The sequence below is a fragment of the Panthera leo genome, chromosome C1 (genome assembly GCF_018350215.1).
Source record: "Panthera leo isolate Ple1 chromosome C1, P.leo_Ple1_pat1.1, whole genome shotgun sequence".
NCBI lineage: Eukaryota > Metazoa > Chordata > Mammalia > Carnivora > Felidae > Panthera > Panthera leo.
Genome location: NC_056686.1, coordinates 77,909,017 through 77,929,432, shown reverse-complemented (window position 1 = coordinate 77,929,432; position 20,416 = coordinate 77,909,017). Strand labels below are relative to the sequence as shown.

The 20,416-nt window shown below is 39.1% G+C and overlaps 1 protein-coding gene across 2 annotated transcripts in view; it reads right to left on the bottom strand.

Moving 5' to 3' along the window:
* Nucleotides 1–557: 557 nt before the first annotated feature.
* RPAP2 (RNA polymerase II associated protein 2) overlaps nt 558–20,416 on the bottom strand; it is a 99,497-nt gene continuing 79,638 nt past the window's right edge. For both annotated transcript variants that reach the window (XM_042952814.1, XM_042952815.1), the window contains 2 exons: nt 10,482–10,631; nt 558–997 (listed from right to left, as the gene is read on the bottom strand). In XM_042952814.1, the coding sequence (XP_042808748.1) occupies nt 10,490–10,631 (142 nt within the window). In that variant the 3' untranslated portion in view covers nt 558–997; nt 10,482–10,489. The remainder of the gene's footprint in view (nt 998–10,481; nt 10,632–20,416) is intronic.

The window sequence follows — 20,416 nt, the reverse complement described above, 5'->3', positions numbered from 1 at the left end:
CTGCTTTTTGGACCCTTTCCATGGTTGGACTAGTAGCTTTCATTTCCTCTAGTGTCCAAGGGAATAGATCTTATTTTGTTTCTTGGCCCTCCAGTAAAGCTTCCCAAACTGAGCCCCCCTTAACTGGTCTGAAGGCCTTGCTAACTTGCATGCTTGATAGACATTTTGAAAAAAGCGGTATAAATTCCAGAGATTGTCTCTTGAAAATAAATTACAATTTCCTTTTAATTTTTTATTTCTTTGGGAGTCCAAAAAATTCTGAGATACTCCTGTTTTGGACTTGTAGGGTTAACTAAATTGCTCAGGACCATTTTATAGCACAGTTTCTTTAAAAGAATAATGACTAGGGATACCTCGGTGACTCAGGTGGTTAAGCATCTGGCCCTTGAGATACCAGCTCAAGTCATGATCTCATGGTTTGGGGATTAAGCCCCACTGTCAGCACAGAGTCTGCTTGGGATTCTCTGTCTTCTTGTCTATCCCTCTCCTGCTTACTCTGTCAAAAATAAACATTTAAAAATAAATAAATAAACATAATGACAAGACTTCCAAAGGGCTTCATCTTAGATTGCATTTATTGACCTCTTTATTATTCTTAAAATCTAGAGTTTAGACCAGGAGGCCAAAATGAGAATTTTCTCAATTGTTTTGTGAACTGATACAATGGCTAGAATCATCCAGAAAAAAATAAGGTCACTTAGATTTATTAAAGTTTCAACTTAAAACCTCATTTTTCATTTTCAAATAAATAAAAATACTGTGTCTTATAGTTAGGGATACAAGTACTTAGTTATCCTTGTTGGAATAATGGTTCTCCTCTATGTGGGGGAAGTCACTGTACAGTTAGGAACTGGGAAGCAGGGGGCTGAAATCTAAGAAGATAAAGGTCTTTCTTGGAACAAAGCTAGTTATCAGTCACCACCAGATCACTATGTAGCTAGAATTCCAGAAATGATGAATAGAAGTTCATCTTCTATTTGGTCTTCATGGATTATACCTGTGAAGCAAAAAAAGGACAGTTTGAAGAAAACACCTAAAATATTTTGGTAGCTTTTGGGAACACTGTGTTGTCTTCCCAATATATTCCATTTTTCCTCATTACATAGCAGTAGTGGTTTATGTGGAATAGACCCAACTCATATTCAGTTGAGGGAAGGCTGTGATGGGTCTAGATCAGTAAGAAATTCCTCTTCTCTCACCCCCATCCCTTGCCAGAATGATGGGGTTAGTTTATAGCAATCCCATGGGCATATGGATTGGTTCAGGATTGGTTCAGGATTGGTTAGTGTGAAGTTCAAGACTCTTACCAAGACAGTGGACTATACTGTATGTGAAGCTGGGAACTAGTAAACAATTTTGCCACTCAGACAACTTCTAAGATGGCACAAAGTATTCATGCCACTATGCAATCTTCTCAACCTTGAATATGGGGTGGACCAAGTGATTAGTTTTTAACTAATTATGGAATACAGCAAAAGTGATAGGATGCCACTTTCTGAGATTAGTTACAAAAAAGCTGTAGCTTCCATCTTGCTCACTGTAAGGATAAGGCACATGAGAAGTAGTGAGGTATACTATGTAGAGGTCTCCAGACAACAGTCAATGAAAAACTGAGGCCCTGAGTTCACCGGCCTGTGAGGAACTAAATCCTAGCAACGACCACAAGAGTGACCTTAGGAAGGGAATATTACTCTAGTTGCACCTTCAGATGACATTGTAGCCCTAACAGCTTAACTGCACACTCATGAGAAACTGTGAGCCAGAGTCCTTAAGCTAAACTGTTTCCATATTCTGGACTCATAGAAAGTGTCAGATAAAAAATGGTAGTGGCTTAAAGTCTTCGGAGTAATTTGTTAAGCAGCAGAAGATAATTAACATTCTATCATAAGAAAAGCTAGATTTTTGTAAATTTGCAATTAAAAGCATTAACACATACTTGCTAATAGTAATTTAATAATGAAAAGGTTATTAGACATTAGTCTTTATACACAAGTGAATTTGATTTATAGAAATCATGCAAAGAGAAAAAATTCAACTACCTACTCAAAGCTCTCTATTTTTTAGCCTTTAAAAAAAATTTATTTAAATTCAAGTTACTTAACATACAGTGTAGTATTGGTCTTAGGAGTAGAACCCGGTGATTCATCACTTAAATATAACACCCAGTGCTCACCCAACAAGTGTTCTACTTAATAACCCATCACCCATTTAGCCCATTCTGCACCCACCTCCCCTCTAGTAACTGCTAGTTTGTTCTTTGTATTTAAGAGTCTCCTATGGTTTGCCTCCCTCTGTTTTTAGTTTTCCTTCCCTTTCCCTGTGTTCATCGGTTCTGTTTCCTACGTTCCACAGTAGTGAAATCATATGATACTTGCCTTTTTCCGCCTATTTCGCTTAGCAATACATTCTAGTTCCACCCACGTTGTTGCAAATGATAAGATTTCATTCTTTTTCATTGCTGAGTTAGTATTCCATTGTGTGGAGTACTTACACACACACACACACACACACACACAACATACACACACACACTACGTCTTCATTATCCATTCATCAGCTGATGAACATTTGGGCTCTTTCCATACTTTGGCTATTGCTGATAGTGTTGCTATAGCATCAGGGGTGCATGTGCTCATTTGAAGCAGCTTTTTTGAATCCTCTGAGGAAACTCCATACTGTTTTCTGGAGTGGCTGCCACCAGTTTGCATTCCCAACAGCAGTGCAAAAGGGTTCTTTGTTAATTATAGACATTTTGGCAGGTGTGAGGTGGTATCTCATTGTGGTTTTGATTTGTATTTCTCTGATGATGAGTGACGTTGAGCATCTTTTCATGTGTCTGTTGGCCATCTGGATGTCTTCTTTGCAAAAGTGTCTATGCATATCTTCTGCCCATTTCTTCACTGGATTATTTGTTTTTTGGGTATTGTGATAAATTCTTTATAGATTTTGGATACTAACCATTTAATATGCCATTTGCAGATATCTTCTCCCATTCTGTTGGTTGTTTCCTTTGCTGTGCAGAAGCTCTTCATCTTGATTAAGTCCCATAGTTTATTTTTGCTTTTGTTTCCCTTACCTCCTGAGACACGCCTAGTAAGAAGTTGCTGCGGCTGAGGTGAAAGACGTTGTTGCCTGTGTTCTCCTCTAAGATTTAAAAAAAATTTTTTTTTTTTTAACGTTTATTTATTTTTGAGAGAGAGAGCACAAGCAGGGGAGGGGCAGAGAGAGAGGGAGACACAGAATCTGAAGCAGGCTCCAGGCTCAGGGTCACTGACAGCGGGGTTCGAACTCACGGACCATGAGATTATGACCTGGGCCAAAGTCAGATGCTTAACAGACTGAGCCACCCAGGTGCCCCTCCTCTAAGATTTTTGATGGCTTCCTGTTTCACATTTAGGCCTTTCATCCATTTTGAGTTTATTTTTGTGTGTGGTATAAGAAAGTGGTCCAGTTTCATTCTTCTGAATGTTGCTGTCCAGTTTCCCCAGCACCATTTGCTAAAGAGACTTTTTTCCATTGGATACTCTTTCCTGCTTTGTCAAAGATTAGTTGGCCATACATTTGTTGGTCCATTTCTGTGTTCTCTGTTTTGTTCCACTGATCTGTGTGTCTGTTTTTGTGCCAGTACCATACGGTCTTGATGATTACAGCTTTGTGGCAGAGGCTAAAGACTGGGATTGTGATGCCTCTGCTTAGGTTTTCTTTTTCAATATTACTTTGACTATTTGGGGTCTTTTGTGGTTCCATACAAATTTTACGATTGTTTGTTCTAGCTCTGTGAAGAAGGCTGGTGTTATTTTGATAGGGATTACATTGAATGTGTAGATTGCTTTGGGTAGTATAGACATTTTAACAATATTTGTTCTTCAAATCCATGAGTATTAAATACTTTTCCATTTCTTTGAGTCTTCTTCAATTTCTTTCATAAGCTTTTTAAAGTTTTCAGTATATAGACCTTTTACCTCTTTGGTTAGATTTATTCCTAGACAGCTTATGGTTTTTGGTATAATTGTAAATGGAATCGGTTCTTTGATTTTCCTTTTTTATACTTCATTATTGACATACAGAAAAACAAACGATTTTTATATGTTGAATTTACTTCCTGCAACTTTGCTGAATTCACGTATTAAGTTTTAGCAGTTTTTTGGTGGAAGCTTTTGGGTTTTCTATGTAGATTTTCTATGTGTAGATCATACCATCTGTGAAGAGTGAAAGTTTGACTTCTTTGCCAATTTGGATGTCTTTAATTTTTTTTTTTTATTGTCTGATTGCCGAGGCTAGGACTTCGAGTGCTATGGTGGACATCCCTGTTGTGTTCCTCCCCTTAGGGGGAAATCTCTCTGTTTTTCCCCACTGAGGATATTAGCTGTGGGTCTTCCCTATATGGCTTTTATGATGTTGAGGTACGTTCCTTCTATCCCTACTTTCTTGAGGGTTTTTATCAAAAAAGGATGCTGTATTTTGTCAAATGCTTTTTCTGCATCTATTGAAAGGATCATATGGTTCTTCTCCTTGATTGTGGTATATCACATTGATTGATATGTGAATATTGAACCAACCCTGCAGCCTAGGAATAAATCCCACTTGATCATGGTGAAAAATTCTTTTCATGCACTGTTGAATTTGATTTGCTAATATCTTGTTGAGAATTTTTACATCCAGGTTCATCAAGGATATTGACCTGTATTCTCCTTTTTAGTGGGATCTTTGGTTTTGGAACCCAGATGAAGCTGACTTCACAGAATTGAGTTTGGAAGCTCTTTTTCCATTTCTATTTTTTGGAACAGTTGGAGAAGAATAGGTATTGACTCTTACTTAAATGTCTAGTAGAATTCCCCTGGGAAGCAGTCTGGCCCAGGACTCTAATTTGTTGGGATATTTTTGGGAACTGATTTAATTTCTTTGCTGGTTATGGGCCTGTTCAAATTTTCTATTCCTTCCTGTTTGAGTTGTGGTGGTGTGTGAATGTCTAGGAATTTTGTTCAGTTTGTTGGCATATAATTTTTCACAGTATAATTGTTTGTATTTCTGTGGTGTTGGTTGTGATTTCTCCTCTTTAATTCATGATTTTATCTATTTGGGTCCTCTCTTCTTAAGTCTGGCTAGGGGTTTACCAATTTTATTGATTCTTTCAAAAAACCTGCTTTTAGTTTCATTTATCTGTTCTACTGGTTTTTTGTTTCTATATCATTTATTTCTGCTCTAATCTTATTTCCTTTCTGCTGGCTTTGGGCTTTATTTGCTGCTCCTTTTCTAGCTCCTTTAGGTGTGAGGTTAGGTTGTGTATTTGGGACTTTTCCTCCCTCTTTAATTTTTAATTTTCTAAAAATGCTTATTTTTGAGACAATGAGAACACATGCTTGAGCAGGGGAGGGACGGCGGTGGGGGGAGGGGGGGGGGCGGTGGGGAGACAGAGAGAATCCCAAGCAGGCTTCACACTGTCAGTGCAGAGCCTGATGCAGGGCTCCAACTCACAAGCTGTGAGACCATGACCTGAGCTAAAATCAAGAGTCAGACACTTAACCAAATGAATCACCCAGGCGACCCCCTTTCTTCTTGACGTAGGACTGTTTTGCAATGTATTTTCCTCTTAGGACTGCCTTTGCTATATCTCAAAGGGTTTGGACTGTCATGTTTTCATTTTTTGTTTCCTCATAGGTATTTTTTCATTTCTTCTTTAATTACCTGGCTGACCCATTAATTCTTTGGTAGGATGTTCTTTAACCTCCATGTATTTGAGGGCTTTCAAATTTTTTCTTGTGGTTGATTTCATGTTTCATAGCATTGTGATCTGAAAATAGGCATGGTATGACCTTGGTCTTTTTGTACCTATTGAGGGCTGGTTTTGTGACCCAGTAGTGATCTATTCTGGACATTGTTACATATGCACTTGAAAAGAATGTATGTTATTCTGCTTTAGGATGAAATGTTCTGAATATATCTGTTGAGTCCATCCAGTCTAGTGTGTCATTCAAAGCATTGTTTCCTTGTTGATTTTCTGCTTAGATGATTTGTCTGCTGCTGTAAGTGAGGTATTAAAGTCTCCTACTATTATTGTATTACTATCTAGGAGTTTCTTTGTGATTAATTTGTATATTTGTGTGCTCTCACACTGGTGGCATAAATATTTACAATTGTTAGATCTTGGAGGACAGACCCATTAATTATGGCATAATGCCTTTCTTCACCTGTTGTTACAGTCTTTGTTTTGAAATCTGGTTTGTCTAAGTATGGCTACTCCGTCTTTCTTTTGACCTCCATTAGCATGATAGAAAGTGAAGGGATGGAGAACCATCTATCTGCAAGGGTCCTTAGGTCCAAAATGAGTCTCTTATAAGCAGCATATAGATTTAAAAAAAATTTTTTTTAATGTATTTATTTTTGAGAGAGATAGAGACAGAGCATGAGCAGGGGAGGAGCAGAGAGAGAGGGAGACACAGAATCCAAAGCAGGCTCCAGGCTCTGAGCTGTCAGCACAAAGCCTGACTTGGGGCTCGAACTCAAGGACTGTGAGATCATGACCTGAGCTGAAGTCGGATGCTTAACTGACTGAGCCACCCAGGTGCCCCGGATATTTTTTTTTAAATCCAATCTGCTACACTATGTCTTTGGATTGGAGCTTTTGGTCCATTTACATTCACAGTGATTATAGAAAGATATGAATTTAGTGCCACTGTGTTATCTGTAGAGTTGGTGTTTCTGGTCATGTTCTCTGGTTCTTTGTAGTTTTTGCTACTTTGGTTCCTTTTTTTTCCCCCTCCACTCAGAGAGTACCCTTAAAATTTCTTGCAGTGCTGGCTTAGTGGTCACAAACTCTTTCAGTTTTTGTTTGGGAAACTCTCTTTCTATTCTGTACGACAGCCTTGCTGTATAAAGGATTCTTGGCTGCATATTTTTCCTATTCAGCACATTGAATATTTCCTGCCACTCCTTTCTGGCCTGCTAAGTTTCAGTGCACAGGTCTGCCACTAACCTTCTGTGTCTGCCCTTGTAGGTTAAGAATCTTTTGTCCCTATCTGCTTTCAGAATTCTCTGTGTATTTTGCAAGTTTTACTATGATATGTCATGGTGTTGACCTGTTTTTTGTTGATTTTTGAATGGGCTTCTCAGTCTCTTGGACTTGGATGCCTGTTTCCTTCCCCTGGTTAGGGAAGTTCTCAGCCATAATTTGTTCACATAAACCTTCTTTTTCTTGCTCTTCATCTTCTGGGACTCCTATGATACAGATGTTATATAGTTTCATGGAATCACTTAGTTCTCTAAGTCCCCCTTGTGATCTAGTAACCTCCTTTCCCTCTTTTTTCAGCTTCATTATTTTCCATAATCTTATCTTCTATTTCACCTATTCTCTTCTCTGCTTCTTCCATCCTCAATGTCACTATATCCAGTTTGTTATGCATCTCAGTTAAAGCAGTTTTAAGTTCATCCTGACTAGTTCTTAGGTCTTTGATCTCTGCAACAGTGGTTTCTCTGGGGTCTTCTATGCTTTTTTCAAGCCCAGCTAGTAGTCCTGTGACTATTCTAAATTCTTGTTCAGATATATTGTTTATATCTGTGTTGAGCAAGCCCCTGGCTATGATTTCTTCTTGATCTTCCTTTTGGGGAGAATTCCTCCATCTTGTCACTTTGGCTAAGTTTCTGTCTTTTACATGTTTTAAAAACCTGTTATGTTTCCTGTATCTGAGAGTACTACTATATTAAAGAGGAGTCATACACTGTCCAGGGCCTGACACTCTAGGAGCATACTCTGGTGTATGATATGTGCATTCTGCTGTTGTTTTGGCTGCTCTTTCCCACTTGTCAGTCCTCTACAGAACTCTTCCTTGTTTGCAGTGGTGAAGTGTTTGGACCTCTAGGTAAGCTTTGATTTGTTGGTTGACATAACCCTAGAAAAAAAGGGTGGGGGGAACTAATCCTATAAAAAGAGAAAAGGAACAGGAACAACAACAACAAAAAAACCTAAACAATCAGAAACTATAAGGTTGATTCCAAAGAAAAAGAAAGGGGGAAAAAAAAATCAAACTATGAGCCTGATTCCAAAGGAAAAAAGGAAGAGGTTAAAAAAACAAAAACAAAAAACTTCTGTTGGTGCCTGGGTGCTGTGCTAGTCTGGAGGAGAAGCATTTTAGTATCACTTTTGCCCCAGTAAATAAGCAGTTGCTGGCACAGAGGGGTAGGGTGTGGTATAAGTGGCTCTCGCTTCCACTGGGGGCCACTGTGTTGCTCTCTGAAGTCCCACCATGTTGGGTTTGGGGGGGGCATAAAATGATGCCACCCCAATCTTTGTACCAGGACTGGGGATTTCAACCCCTGCTTCTCAGGCAGCCCTCATGGATTAGCGAGGGAAGTCAGCTTGCCCTGCGCCAAAACTCTCTTGTATTTTTCCTTGGTGAACAGCTGGGATTCAAAACCCAAAGTCTTAAAGCACCCAGCACAAGGCAGATTTGCTCCCCACTCCTGGAGTAAAGCCTCTCCCCGCTTCTGATTAAAGACCTTAAGCTGGCACCTGCAGGGACTTTTGTCCTTGGGGTGGCAATAAACCCTCTTCCAAAAGTATTCCAGGAAGGGGACTGTTCTCTACCAGTGGGCCCAAGGGATCAGAGATTGCTACACCATGCTATGCCCTTGGGGGCCAGGGTCCTCCTCCCCAAGAGCATGCACCATGGCTCTGCTCCTGAGAAAGTAACACACTTCTGAAACCTCACAGTTTCGGGTCCAAAAGCTTTTGACAGAAGAAGAACTGGTACACTCAGTACTTCTCACCCCCAGTCCATGGTCCAGAGACGTTTTCCTCTTGTGCAAACACGATGCTGCACTCTCACAACCCCTCTCTTTCTCTTCTTTTGTCTCTCCACAGAAAAAGGTTCCCTCCCCTCCCTGGCTCTGCTATTTTATCTTCCTCAATTCACATAGACGCACCTTGCATCTGCTAGATCCTTCTGCCACTCCACAGATCTATTTCCTGTGTGTTCCAAGTAATCTGACCTCAATACAGCTGTTTTTGAGGGAGGAGGAAAATCCAGGGTCCCTTTACTTCTCTGCCATCTTAACCGGTCTCTCCCTGTCTCTCATAGGGAAAATGATGTAATGAGGGCCCATTCATTCAGAATCCCTTCTAATACTGACAGAGTCTGGGTAAAGGTTTACCTTTGATTATTTACATTATTTGTGTAAGTAAACAATGATTACAAAGGAAGTGTTAAGTCCACTTAAAACATCTATTGTCAAAAGTCCTCAAAAATACTTTAACGCCATCTGTTTACATACAAGTTTTAAATATGTTAATTAAAAATGATTCTTGATTGTATTATTCATTAAATAGGGAGGACTTCTGGGTAAGGCATTCTTTGTTATTTTCTTTACCTGAAGCTCAATGAAACAAACTCCAACTTCACTATATTTTTAGAAGGGGCTCTGAATTGATGTTTACACAGGTCAACCTGAGCTCATTCCCTATGTAAAAGCCTTTGTTTTACAAGGTCCTCAGGGGAGCAGGGTCATTTGAAAGCCACTGGGAATAAATTGGGCAGTAGTGACTGTGCTGACTCCTTATGTTCAATTATCAAGCAGGTTCAATAAAGGGATGCTGTTCCTTCTTCTCTGCCAAAATTCCTCTCCTTCTCATAAAAGATGTGCTTGAAGAGCTTTTTGTTTTCGTTTTTATAAAAAATAAAATGACATATATCAAATGTGCTTCTGTGAAGTAGATAGGATTGGAGGCAGAGAGGGGAATTTTCCTTTTTAAAATTACATTTGCAATTCTGTATTAATTTTTACAGTAAGCTTGTATAATTCAAGAAATTGAAAGTTAGAAAAATAAGCTCCCCGAGAAGGTCTCATTTGTAGTTTTGGCTAAATTTCTTCAATCTTAACATTAAATCACTACTTATCTGAGCACCTGAGAGAATGAAGTGAGAAGTAAAAGGAGGAAAGGGAGAGGTATGATTAAGGCAGGATGAAAGAGGGGACACTCTGATAGTTGTGAAAAAGGCAAGAACCTGGGAGAGTAGAGGACGGCTATGTGCCAGGGAGCAAGGTCCGGATTCAACAGAGCAGGACTTGTACATTCACCGGCTTCCCTGCAAAGGAGATGACTAAGCTATTGGCTGTGTTGGGAATGGTTTGAAGAGGGAAGAAGGAAGTTCTCAGTGGATGGCTACAGTGGTTAGGTTTCTTCCCAGGAAATAGCAATGTACTTTAACGAGTAAGATGGGACATAAGGGATGATCTAGGTTTGAGTATGAAGAACTAGCTGCAATCGCCTCTAAGGAGGAATAACAACAAGGATGGGGCAGAAAGTAACAGGAGTGGGGAGTAAGTGAATGGGGCAGCTGGGAAAAAAGGGATACCATGTTTTTCCTTAACAAACTGAGGATATCTTGAGGTCTATCCTTAGTTTTTAATATTTCTAATAGGAAAAAAGATTCCAAATGGGCAACAAATGAAAAAAACAAACCAAAGTAAAATACAATCCAACTCACCACTCTGGTTAACAGCTGGTTTTAAATATGAGAGTTAAACTTTCAAGGTCTTCATTCTTTAAATGCAATTCTTTAAGCAGAGTCTCTATAAACTGTGTGAACACCATGTTTTCCTGAGAATGCTTCTGAATGCCAAGAATCGGGGTCAGTCTGAAAAAAACAAAAATTTAAATGCATATCCATGAAATAAGAAGGACTAAGGGGGCTCCTGCCTTCTACATGGCAGAGGGAATTTTGTTAAATTGGAGAGACTTCATCTATCTGCTATGACAAAACCCCCTGAGACAGAAGGCTTTACTAATAAAAGCAGAGGAGAAACCTCAGGAAAAGACTGAAAGATCAAGCATACTGTTAAGTATGGAAATAAACCTAAAAGCCTGAATCTATAACATGTTCTTCATTACCCCAGAAAAAGCCACCAAGTTCTTCTCAGAAATGAAAATGAAGTATTTCCACTTGGGGAAAGGAGGCTGTTGAAAGAAGCTTGGAGGTGGGGAATTGCTTTTAAACTAAACTGAATGTTTATATCACCTGAAAAATAAAAAAGATAAAGACAAATAGGATTGTATTTTGGATGAAACCTTAACATTTTTATTTTTAGAACACTAAACAGATGAACTACATCTTATATGGCATTTAATACAAGCTTTTTAAGGAACACTGCTTTTTTCTCAAGGCATTTCCAGCAAATACTCCTGAAGACAGATTATTCTCAAAAGTAATTTTCAATGAAATGTCATTAAATACTCACTTTTTAAAAATCATGCTTACCAAAGATTAAAACCATTACTTTTCATATATATATATGTAAAATATATATAATAATGATATGTAATTATATACTTATGCATGTTCTCGAGATTATATACTTATACAAACAATTATATACTAAAGCATCAGCCTTTGTAAGTTATATTTCTGGAGAGCTTTTGGGGAGAAAATTCTTTTATCCTTAAACAGTCTTACACTTACCACAAAGGTCTTCCAGATGCTTTAACACTGGGCACTGCCACCAGGCACATCAAATATAAATAAAATAACCTTCTGATTTAAATCAATAAGGCTCAAGGAATCGGCGTGGAGCAATTCCACAGTAGTGAGTGTGGAAGGCAAAATGTTATTTTCTGAGAGACAGATTCCTTCCTTGCTTAGCCATCTCATACAGAAAGCACAAGTAAAAGGAAATATTTGTTACTACTATCTAAAGATGGCTGGCACTTTGAGAAGGTGGTAAAATCTCTATATTCCTCAAGGTATAAAGAAGTGGAGACTAGATGACTCTTGCAGTGAAATCCAGAGTTCTACATGGGGAAACCACTTTAGTGTATTCCTTCCCCACCTTTCCTATATTTCTTTACAGCTAGAGAATGCAGTACCAGGTTTTCACATTTTACGAGCTTTGTCTACAGGTATTCCCCAAAGGTAGGAAACAGGACAACCCAAGCTTTCAATGTCAAGCCCAAGCAGGCACTTGGGCAAACTGGCATTTGTGGCCAGCTATTCCTGAGGCATCTTCCTGCAGTGAAGGTGGAAACCAGAAGTTAACTCTGGCTTTTCTCACGTGTATCAAGTTTCTCCTACCCTGCAATAAGACCAAAGTTACTGGGGATTGGATAATGTTAGCTAAAATAAAACCAAGAAGTCAGAGGAGGTAGCTCGGATATGTCAACTCCATACAAACCTAGCTTTTGTGTATATTTAAGAACGGTACTTACATGGCATGTCCAAAACAATTCCTCTGGCTTTCAAAGAGACTAGTATTTGGTTCATATATGAAAAGAAAATCTCAATTACTTCTCAAAGTGCCATTCGTATGTTTTAAAACTTACCCCTCAGCTTAGATGTAAATGGTGACTAGATTTCTCAACCTATGTGCCAATATGAGAACAGGAAATGAAAAGATCAAGAAGCAGCTTCTAGGAGAATTGTTCTATCAAGTGCCAGGGTTATAAAATATTTTAGGAATATTTCTGATACTTCTCTAGCAAACTTGCAGGGCTTAAATTATAATAACTTCATTATGTGTTCAAATACACCTAAATGTTTTGTTTAGAAAAAAAATGTGGGAAGACAGCGATGTAGAAAAGACCCTCAGATCCTCTCCTGTATGACACACTGAATCCACACCTACATGTAGACCAATTCCTCTTAAAGAACTGAGGGTTGACTGAACAGCTCCTGCCCAACCAAGGATTGAGGGACCACCTAGAGAAAGGAGCAATGGAGACATAAACAACAGGAATCTTGCCCTGATGTTGCAAACTGCAGTGGAGAAGGATAGTACTGAGGGACCAGGAGTAGATCTCAGCCCTTACAGCACAGAAAAAAAAAGCCACACTTTAAAAGGGCATCTAGAATATAAAGGAACCAGCTCTCTAGAGCATCAGATAAAGGGCAGGGAGCTGCTAGACTATGCTCCGTGGGTCAGAGGTACTGGCCAGTATCATTGTTTATGTTCCCTCTCTACCTTGATGGCATAGACAGGAGCAGGGTACAGGCACCAGAGTTGGTCTGCTGCTTCACTGAGCCCCAGTCCCCTAGACCACACTAGCCCCACCTGCCCTGCTACAAGGAAAAAAGGCTGTAGACAACAAGGACAACTAGTATATAAAGGAATGAGCCCCAGGGAGTCTGCCAAAGGGCCAGGGAGCTGCTGGAATGCTGTGGCGTCAAAGGTACTAGTGCATGTCATTGTTTATGTCCCCACTGCCCCTTCATAGCATGTACCAAATCAGGGTCTGGGCAACCTAACGCACACCAGCTCTAGTGGTCTCCCCAAGGTAGCCACAGTGCAGTGCACACTGAACCACCCCTAGACAGCACCCACTACAGCTCCAGCTGTCTTGTCAAGGCAACAGGGCCCAAATCATCCTGTACCTGTTTCAACTCTAGATGATTCACCAGGGCAACTACTGCACAGATTGCCCCTGAGACCTCCTAGCCTGCAGCAGCTGTCCTGCCAGGGCCCCTCAAGTGCAGACAGCTCTGAGACCTGGCTGGTGTGTCTTAGCTCCAGCCATCCTGGCAGCATGTTCCTCACATGGAGTGCCTTGGGACCCCTGGCCTATACCTGATTTAGCTCCTGCTGTCCCATCAAGGAGCACCCTGTGACTCCAAGGCCACTTTGGTTCCCGCTGTCCTGGCAGCGTGCCCCCTGTGTGGGGTGCCTTAGGACTACCTTGTTCACGCCTGCTTCAGCTCCTGCCATCCCACCAGGGAACCCTGTGCCCATTCAGTTCCAGCCACCTTGCTAGGGTGCCCTATGCACAGAGCACTGTGGGTCTCCCTCCCATCCACCCTCCAACCCCTGCTGCCCATTTTGACTTCATCTACCCTGCCAGAGTGCTACATGCCTGGAATGACCAGAGCTCTGAGCCTACACTGGTTACAGCATTAGCCAACCAGCTAAAGTCACAGACAGTCTACACCAGAGATATTCCTATACAATGCCATTATTTCAAGTCTAGGAGAAACAGCTGTTCTGCCTAATTCACAGAAACAGAAAGTCAAACAAAAGGAGGCAGAGGAATATGTTCCAAAAGAAAGAACAAAGCAAAATTTCAGAAAAAGAAATAAATGAAACCAACACCAGCAGTCTACATGATAAAGAGTTCAAAGGAACAGTCATAAAGATGCTCACTGGACTTGAGTGGATAAACTCAGAACTTCAACAAAGATACAGAAAGTATAAAGAACCAATCAAAGTTGAATAATGCAGCAGCAAATGAAAAATATAATGGAATGAATCAACAGTAGATTAGAGGATGCAGAAGAAAAGCTCACCAATCAGGAAGACAGGGTAATGAAAAGCATCCAAGCTGAACAACAAAATAATAAAAGAATTTTTTAAAATGAGGATAGGTTAAGGGACTTCTAGCACACCATCAAGTGTACTAACATTCACATTATAGGGGGTCCCAGAAAAAGGAGAGAGACATCTAGGTCCAGGAAGCAGAGAAAGCCCCTAGTAGGATGAACCCAAGGGTATCTACACCAAGACAAACTACAATTAAAATGTCAAAGATGAAAGAATCTTAAAAAAAAAAATGCAAGAGAAAGCAATAGTTACATATAAGGAAAACCCCATTAAGCTATGAGCTGAAATTTTGCAGGCCAAAAGTAAGTGGTAGGATATAGTCAAAGCGCTGAAAGGGAAAACCTACAACTGAGAATATTCTACCCAGCAAGGTTATTCAGAATAGGAGAGAGTCTCCCAGGCAGACAAAAGTTAAAGTTCATCACCACTAAGCCAGCCTTACAAGAAATGTTAAAAGGACTTTTTAAGCTAAAAAGAAAAATCATAATTAGAAACTTATGAAAAGAAAAAACTTCTTGAGTAAAGCAAACATACGGTAAAGGTAGCAGATCAATCATTAATAAAACTAGTGTGAACACTGAAAGACAAAAGTGGTGGGGCCACTGTGTGTGTCACTCGGTTGAGCATCTGACTCTTGATCTCAGCTCAGGTATTGATCTCAGGGTCATGGGTTCAAGCCTGACATTAAAAAAACCAAAAACCAAAAAACAAAAAACAAACAAACAAAAAAACCACAGTAGTAAAATCATCAGACATTTCTCCAAAGACAACATCCAGATGGCCAACAGATGAATGCAAAGATGCTCAATAGCATTCATCACCAGGGAAATGCAAATAGCCCCAATGAGGTATCATCTCACACTTGTCCGAATGGCTAAAATAAAAAAACTCAAGAAACAAGTGTTGGCAAGGATATGGAGAAAAAGAAACCTTGTGTTGTTGGTGGCTTTGCAAACCGGTGCTGCCACTGTGGAAAATAGTATGGAGGTTCCTCAAAAAGGTAAAAATAGAACTACCCTGCAACTCAGTAATGTACTACTGGGTATTTACCCAAAGAATAAGAAAACACTAATTTGAAGAGATATGTGTACCCCAATGTTTATTGCAGCATTACTTACAATAGCCAAATTATGGAAGCAGCCCATGTATCTAGCAATAGATGAATGGATAAAGAAGTACACACACACACCAGAGTATTATTCGCTCATAAGAATGAAATCTTGCTATTTGTAACAACATGGATGGAGCTAGAGAGTATAATACTAAGCAAAATATGCCAGTCACAAAAAGACAAATACCATATGATCTCATTCATATGTGGAATTTAAGAAAACAAATGAATAAGTGGGGGAAAAAGAAAAGAGACAAACCAAAAAACAGACTCTTAACTACAGACAACTAAGAGAGAGTTACCAGAGGGCAGGTTGGTGGGGAGAGAGACAGGTGATAGGTGAGCGGGGGTTAACAGTACATTTACAGTGATGAGCACTGAGTAATGTGTGGAATTGTCGAATCACTATTATTATATACCTGAAACTAATATAACACTGTGTATTAACTACACTGGAATTAAAATTTTTTTAAAAAGTAGTAAAACCGATTATATCTAAAAATTAGTAAAGGGACTAATAAAATAAAAACACGTAAAATATGACATTAATATGTAAAACATGAAGAGGAAGAGGAAAAATGTACTTTCAGAATGTGTTTTAACTTAACCATCAAGTTAACACAGACTGCTATAGAATTAGGATGTTACACATGAACCTCATGGTAACCACAAACCCAAATCCTTTAACAGGTACACAAGAAAAACAAAAAGAAAGGAATCCAAGCCTAACACTAAAGAAAGCCATCAATCACATGGGAAGAGAGCAAAGGAAGAAATGGACAGAGAAGAACTATTAAAAACCCCAGAAAACAAATAACAAAATAGCAATAAGGCCATACCTACCAATGATTACTTTAAATGTGTATGTCCTAAATGCTCCCATCAAAAGACATAGGGTGACTGGATAAAAAACCAAACCCATCTATTATGCTGCTTATAAGAGACTCACATCTTATCTAAAGACACAGATTGAAAGTAAAGGGATGGAAAAACATATAACCATGCAAATGAAAGTGGAAAAAAAAATGAGGGTAGCAATATACTTTAAAACAAAGACTGTAACAAGAGACAAAGAAGGGCATTACATAGTGATAAAGGGATCGATCCAACAAGTGGATATAACAACTATAAATTGTAAATCCAGGAACACCTAAATACATAAAGCAAATATTAACAGACATAAAGGGACAAAATAACAGAATACAATAATGTTAGAGGACTTCAATTACTTACCATTGATGTAAGGATTCCACTTACATCAATGGATAGATCATCCAGACAGAATGAGCTCCTCCCCGGCTCATACTCTTTCTTTCTCTTTCTCTCCCTCAAGATAAATAAACTTAAAAAAAAAAAAAAAAAAAGGTACAACATAGGTATGTTAGAGTCCATGGTATCATAGTAGTGTTGTGTGGTGACAGATAATAGCCATAATTGTGGTGAGGATAGTGTAATGTATGAGTTTTTGAATCACTGTGTTGTACAACTGAAACTGATTTAACACTGCATGTCAACTATACTTCAATAAAAAAATAAATGAAAAGAAAAAAAGTTAAATGATCTAAGAAAACACATTTGATCCTTCCTTAACATAGTGATTTGATCCCTTTACATGAGACTGTAAATAAATTATCTCCATGATCTTCAAGGAGGGGGATTCTACACCTCTGGGTGCAGCATGTTGCAATGGATAACAAACTTTAAGTTCTAGACACTGTTCCTCATATATAAACTAAATGTCTCTTGTAGAATTTTGTTTTCTCCTTCATGGAACTTTTTTGGGGGCAAGCTCTTAAAAGTCATTTCTTCATATTCTTGAAAACAGTTCTCAATTAATTCCAAGTCCTTTTATTTTTTTTTTTTTTAATTTTTTTTTTCAATGTTTTTTTATTTATTTTTGGGACAGAGAGAGACAGAGCATGAACGGGGGAGGGGCAGAGAGAGAGGGAGACACAGAATCGGAAACAGGCTCCAGGCTCCGAGCCATCAGCCCAGAGCCTGACGCGGGGCTCGAACTCGCGGACCGTGAGATCGTGACCTGGCTGAAGTCGGACGCTTAACCGACTGCGCCACCCAGGCGCCCCAATTCCAAGTCCTTTTAATCCTTCCTCATGAATGCCATCTGACTGCTCCTTATTCAGATTGGTATTTTTCCCTAAACCCCCTTCTAGCTTCTCATTTTCCTAAAATGTACTGCCCCAGAATATATATACTGTCCAAATTCATTACTTCAAAACAACAACATACTTGCCACCTCACAGAAAGATACCACAAAATAAAATCTTTCGTGTCTATGTTATCTTTGAAGTACCATCTCAGAATCTTATCAAATACCCCTCCCCCCTTTTTTTATTTAACTGACTCCCCAGACTCCTCCTTTCCTCTTAACTCCTTATCTGTGCACTATTAATCATTACATGCTAATCACTTATCTAACTTTTTCACTAAACTCTAATCCCTATTACACATTGAAAGGGACTCATGCCTCTGTTCTAGTCCTGAAATGCATAGTAGTGAATATTAAAGAACACCACAATAAACAAAATAAAGCCCAAATGACTACTTCTACTTAAAAAAAAAAAGTAATACACTCCAGTTGGTGCCTATGTGTTTTATGTAGGAAATACCTTTTTTTTAGATGTTTATTTATTTTGAGGGAGAGAGGGCACAAGAGTAGGGGAGGGGCAGAGAGAAAGAGACAGAGAGAGAATCCCAAGCAGGCTCAGCGCTGTCAGTACAGAGCCTGCCGTGGGGCTTGAACTCACCAAATGCAAGATCATGACCTGAGCCTAAATCAAGAGTTGGCCACTTAACTGACTGAGCCACCCGGGTGCCCCAATGTAGGAAATACCTTTAAAATAATCAACAGAAAAGGTGATTGGTCATAAGTAAAAACAAAACATTTTTATGTTTCAATTTATTTCCTTCAAGTGCTTTTAAGTAGGAATAAAAACCTCTAAAAGTGACACTAAAAGTATGGCTTACCACAGTCTCTATGCTGGAGAATAGAATTAGAAAAAAAACGACATAATACTTTGCAATGTACAAATCACAAACAAGGAAGGAAGCTTCTCTTTAAAACTTCACTGATTCAAATCTCTATTCTGAAAAGACAGGCAGCCTTATATAGATAGTTCTTTACCATATGGTAAATGGTACAACAACAAAAGCAAAAAGCCAAGTGGCAAACTGCATCTTATTGAAAGGACCTTTATTTAGCTGACAGCTCCACATATGCTACACCTCAGAGAAAGAATGCAAGTCAGGTTAGAACAAGTACCTTCCACTTGTTATTACTGAGCTATCAAACATCTGGTTAAAAGAATTATACACAGTAGCGAGAGGACTCTTAAAGTCTGACAACTGAAACAAGAGAGATATTTTTAATTAAAAAGTGGCATTTAAGAAAAACTCTTATATCCAAGGATTTAGAGCTGTACAAACTTTTTTTAAGGTTTTATTTTTAAGTAGTCTTTACACCCAACGTGGGGCTCTAACTTACAACCCCAAGATCAAGAGTCACATGCTCCACTGATTGAGACAGTCAGGCACCCAAAGAAGTGTACAAATGCTTGATTATGCCTGAGAAGTCCCCTCTAATTGTGTGTCACTGGTATGTATCCTCTCAACAGTGAAAGCTATATAAAGAGTTAAAGCTGTGGTTTAGTGAACAGTAGAGCTAAACAACTGAGGGAACTCTGTTATCCATCTCGTGCAGTGCAATAAAAGTCAGTAATGAACCTGAATTTTTAAATGGCCTTCCCCATCGTGGTACCTACTGCTTTACTCATTGCACTCATTCACACTGGAGAACACATAATGCAGGTCTGGAACACTGGAAATCACGATACAGTCTGGATTATCCTCTCCTGAATAATCTGGGTGAAGTGTGTGAAAATCACATAGGCACTTGCCTGAAGTAATATAGCACAAACATCCTTTAACCTCGCCCTCAAAACTAGGAGAGAATCAACAAGTCTTAGAGTTTCTCACTGAGTCTTTATCATTGATTTCCAAACTCACAGAATCAAAACTGGTAGGCTATAAAATGACCCTGAACAACACTCCTCAAAGTCAACAGTCTTAAGAAAAAGCTTTGAGAATGTCTATGTGAATAAATGTCACCAGAAAGCATGGTTTGGGGTTGGAGGAAGGGACAGGAAGTGAAAAGCCACATACTTTTCTATACCTATCAGATTTGAGAAATTACTGGGTTCACACAGAGTTCTGTTGCAGTAGGGAAACCTGTTCTGCTGATTACCACGCATAGAGGTGATGAACATGCAGAGACTGCTAAAAGATAATGCTGGGCTTAAAAGAAATGTTTAAACTCTCACTGTTATCCTTCAGAAGTTAATGCTGGGAAGCAGAAGGCAAGCAGCATGCACAGGTACTTGGCTTGTCACTTTGCCAGTTACAAGAGAACAGATAACTACAATACTTGACCCTTGGGGGGCTTAGAATAAAAACATCTTCTGGATGTTTTTATAAACATAAATAAACATACCTCTTCTGGAACAGATGAGGTATCTTTATTAATAATGGCCTGGGTAAGTGTAGACTCTAAAAGATGAAGTTTAACTGCATAGTCTTATTTTATAAGCCTATACCACTCACTTAATTTCCTCAAGTGTGATTTAGTCTCAACCTATCCACCAAGTTTTCTTTTGACAGCTGAAGTACCTGAGGCTTTGGACAGGGAAGGGGGCTTATCCAGGGTCATACTGGTTAAGAATAGTGCTAAAATTGGACACCTTTATCACAAAGGCATCTTGCTTACCAGTCAAGTCTCGTAATTCCTTTCTTCCTGAGTAACAGTTGTTATTTCATCCACATTTTATCTTCTACTAAAAAATGAGTTGGGATTTTTCCCTCCTTTTCTACATGAACAAGTGCTAAATGATAAGGATTAAACCAGAATACCTCTGTCTGTTCACACATACACTCAAAACTGAAACAAAAGAAAGCTGTGACCAGTATGTAACACAGTGGGTCAAAATGTCATCT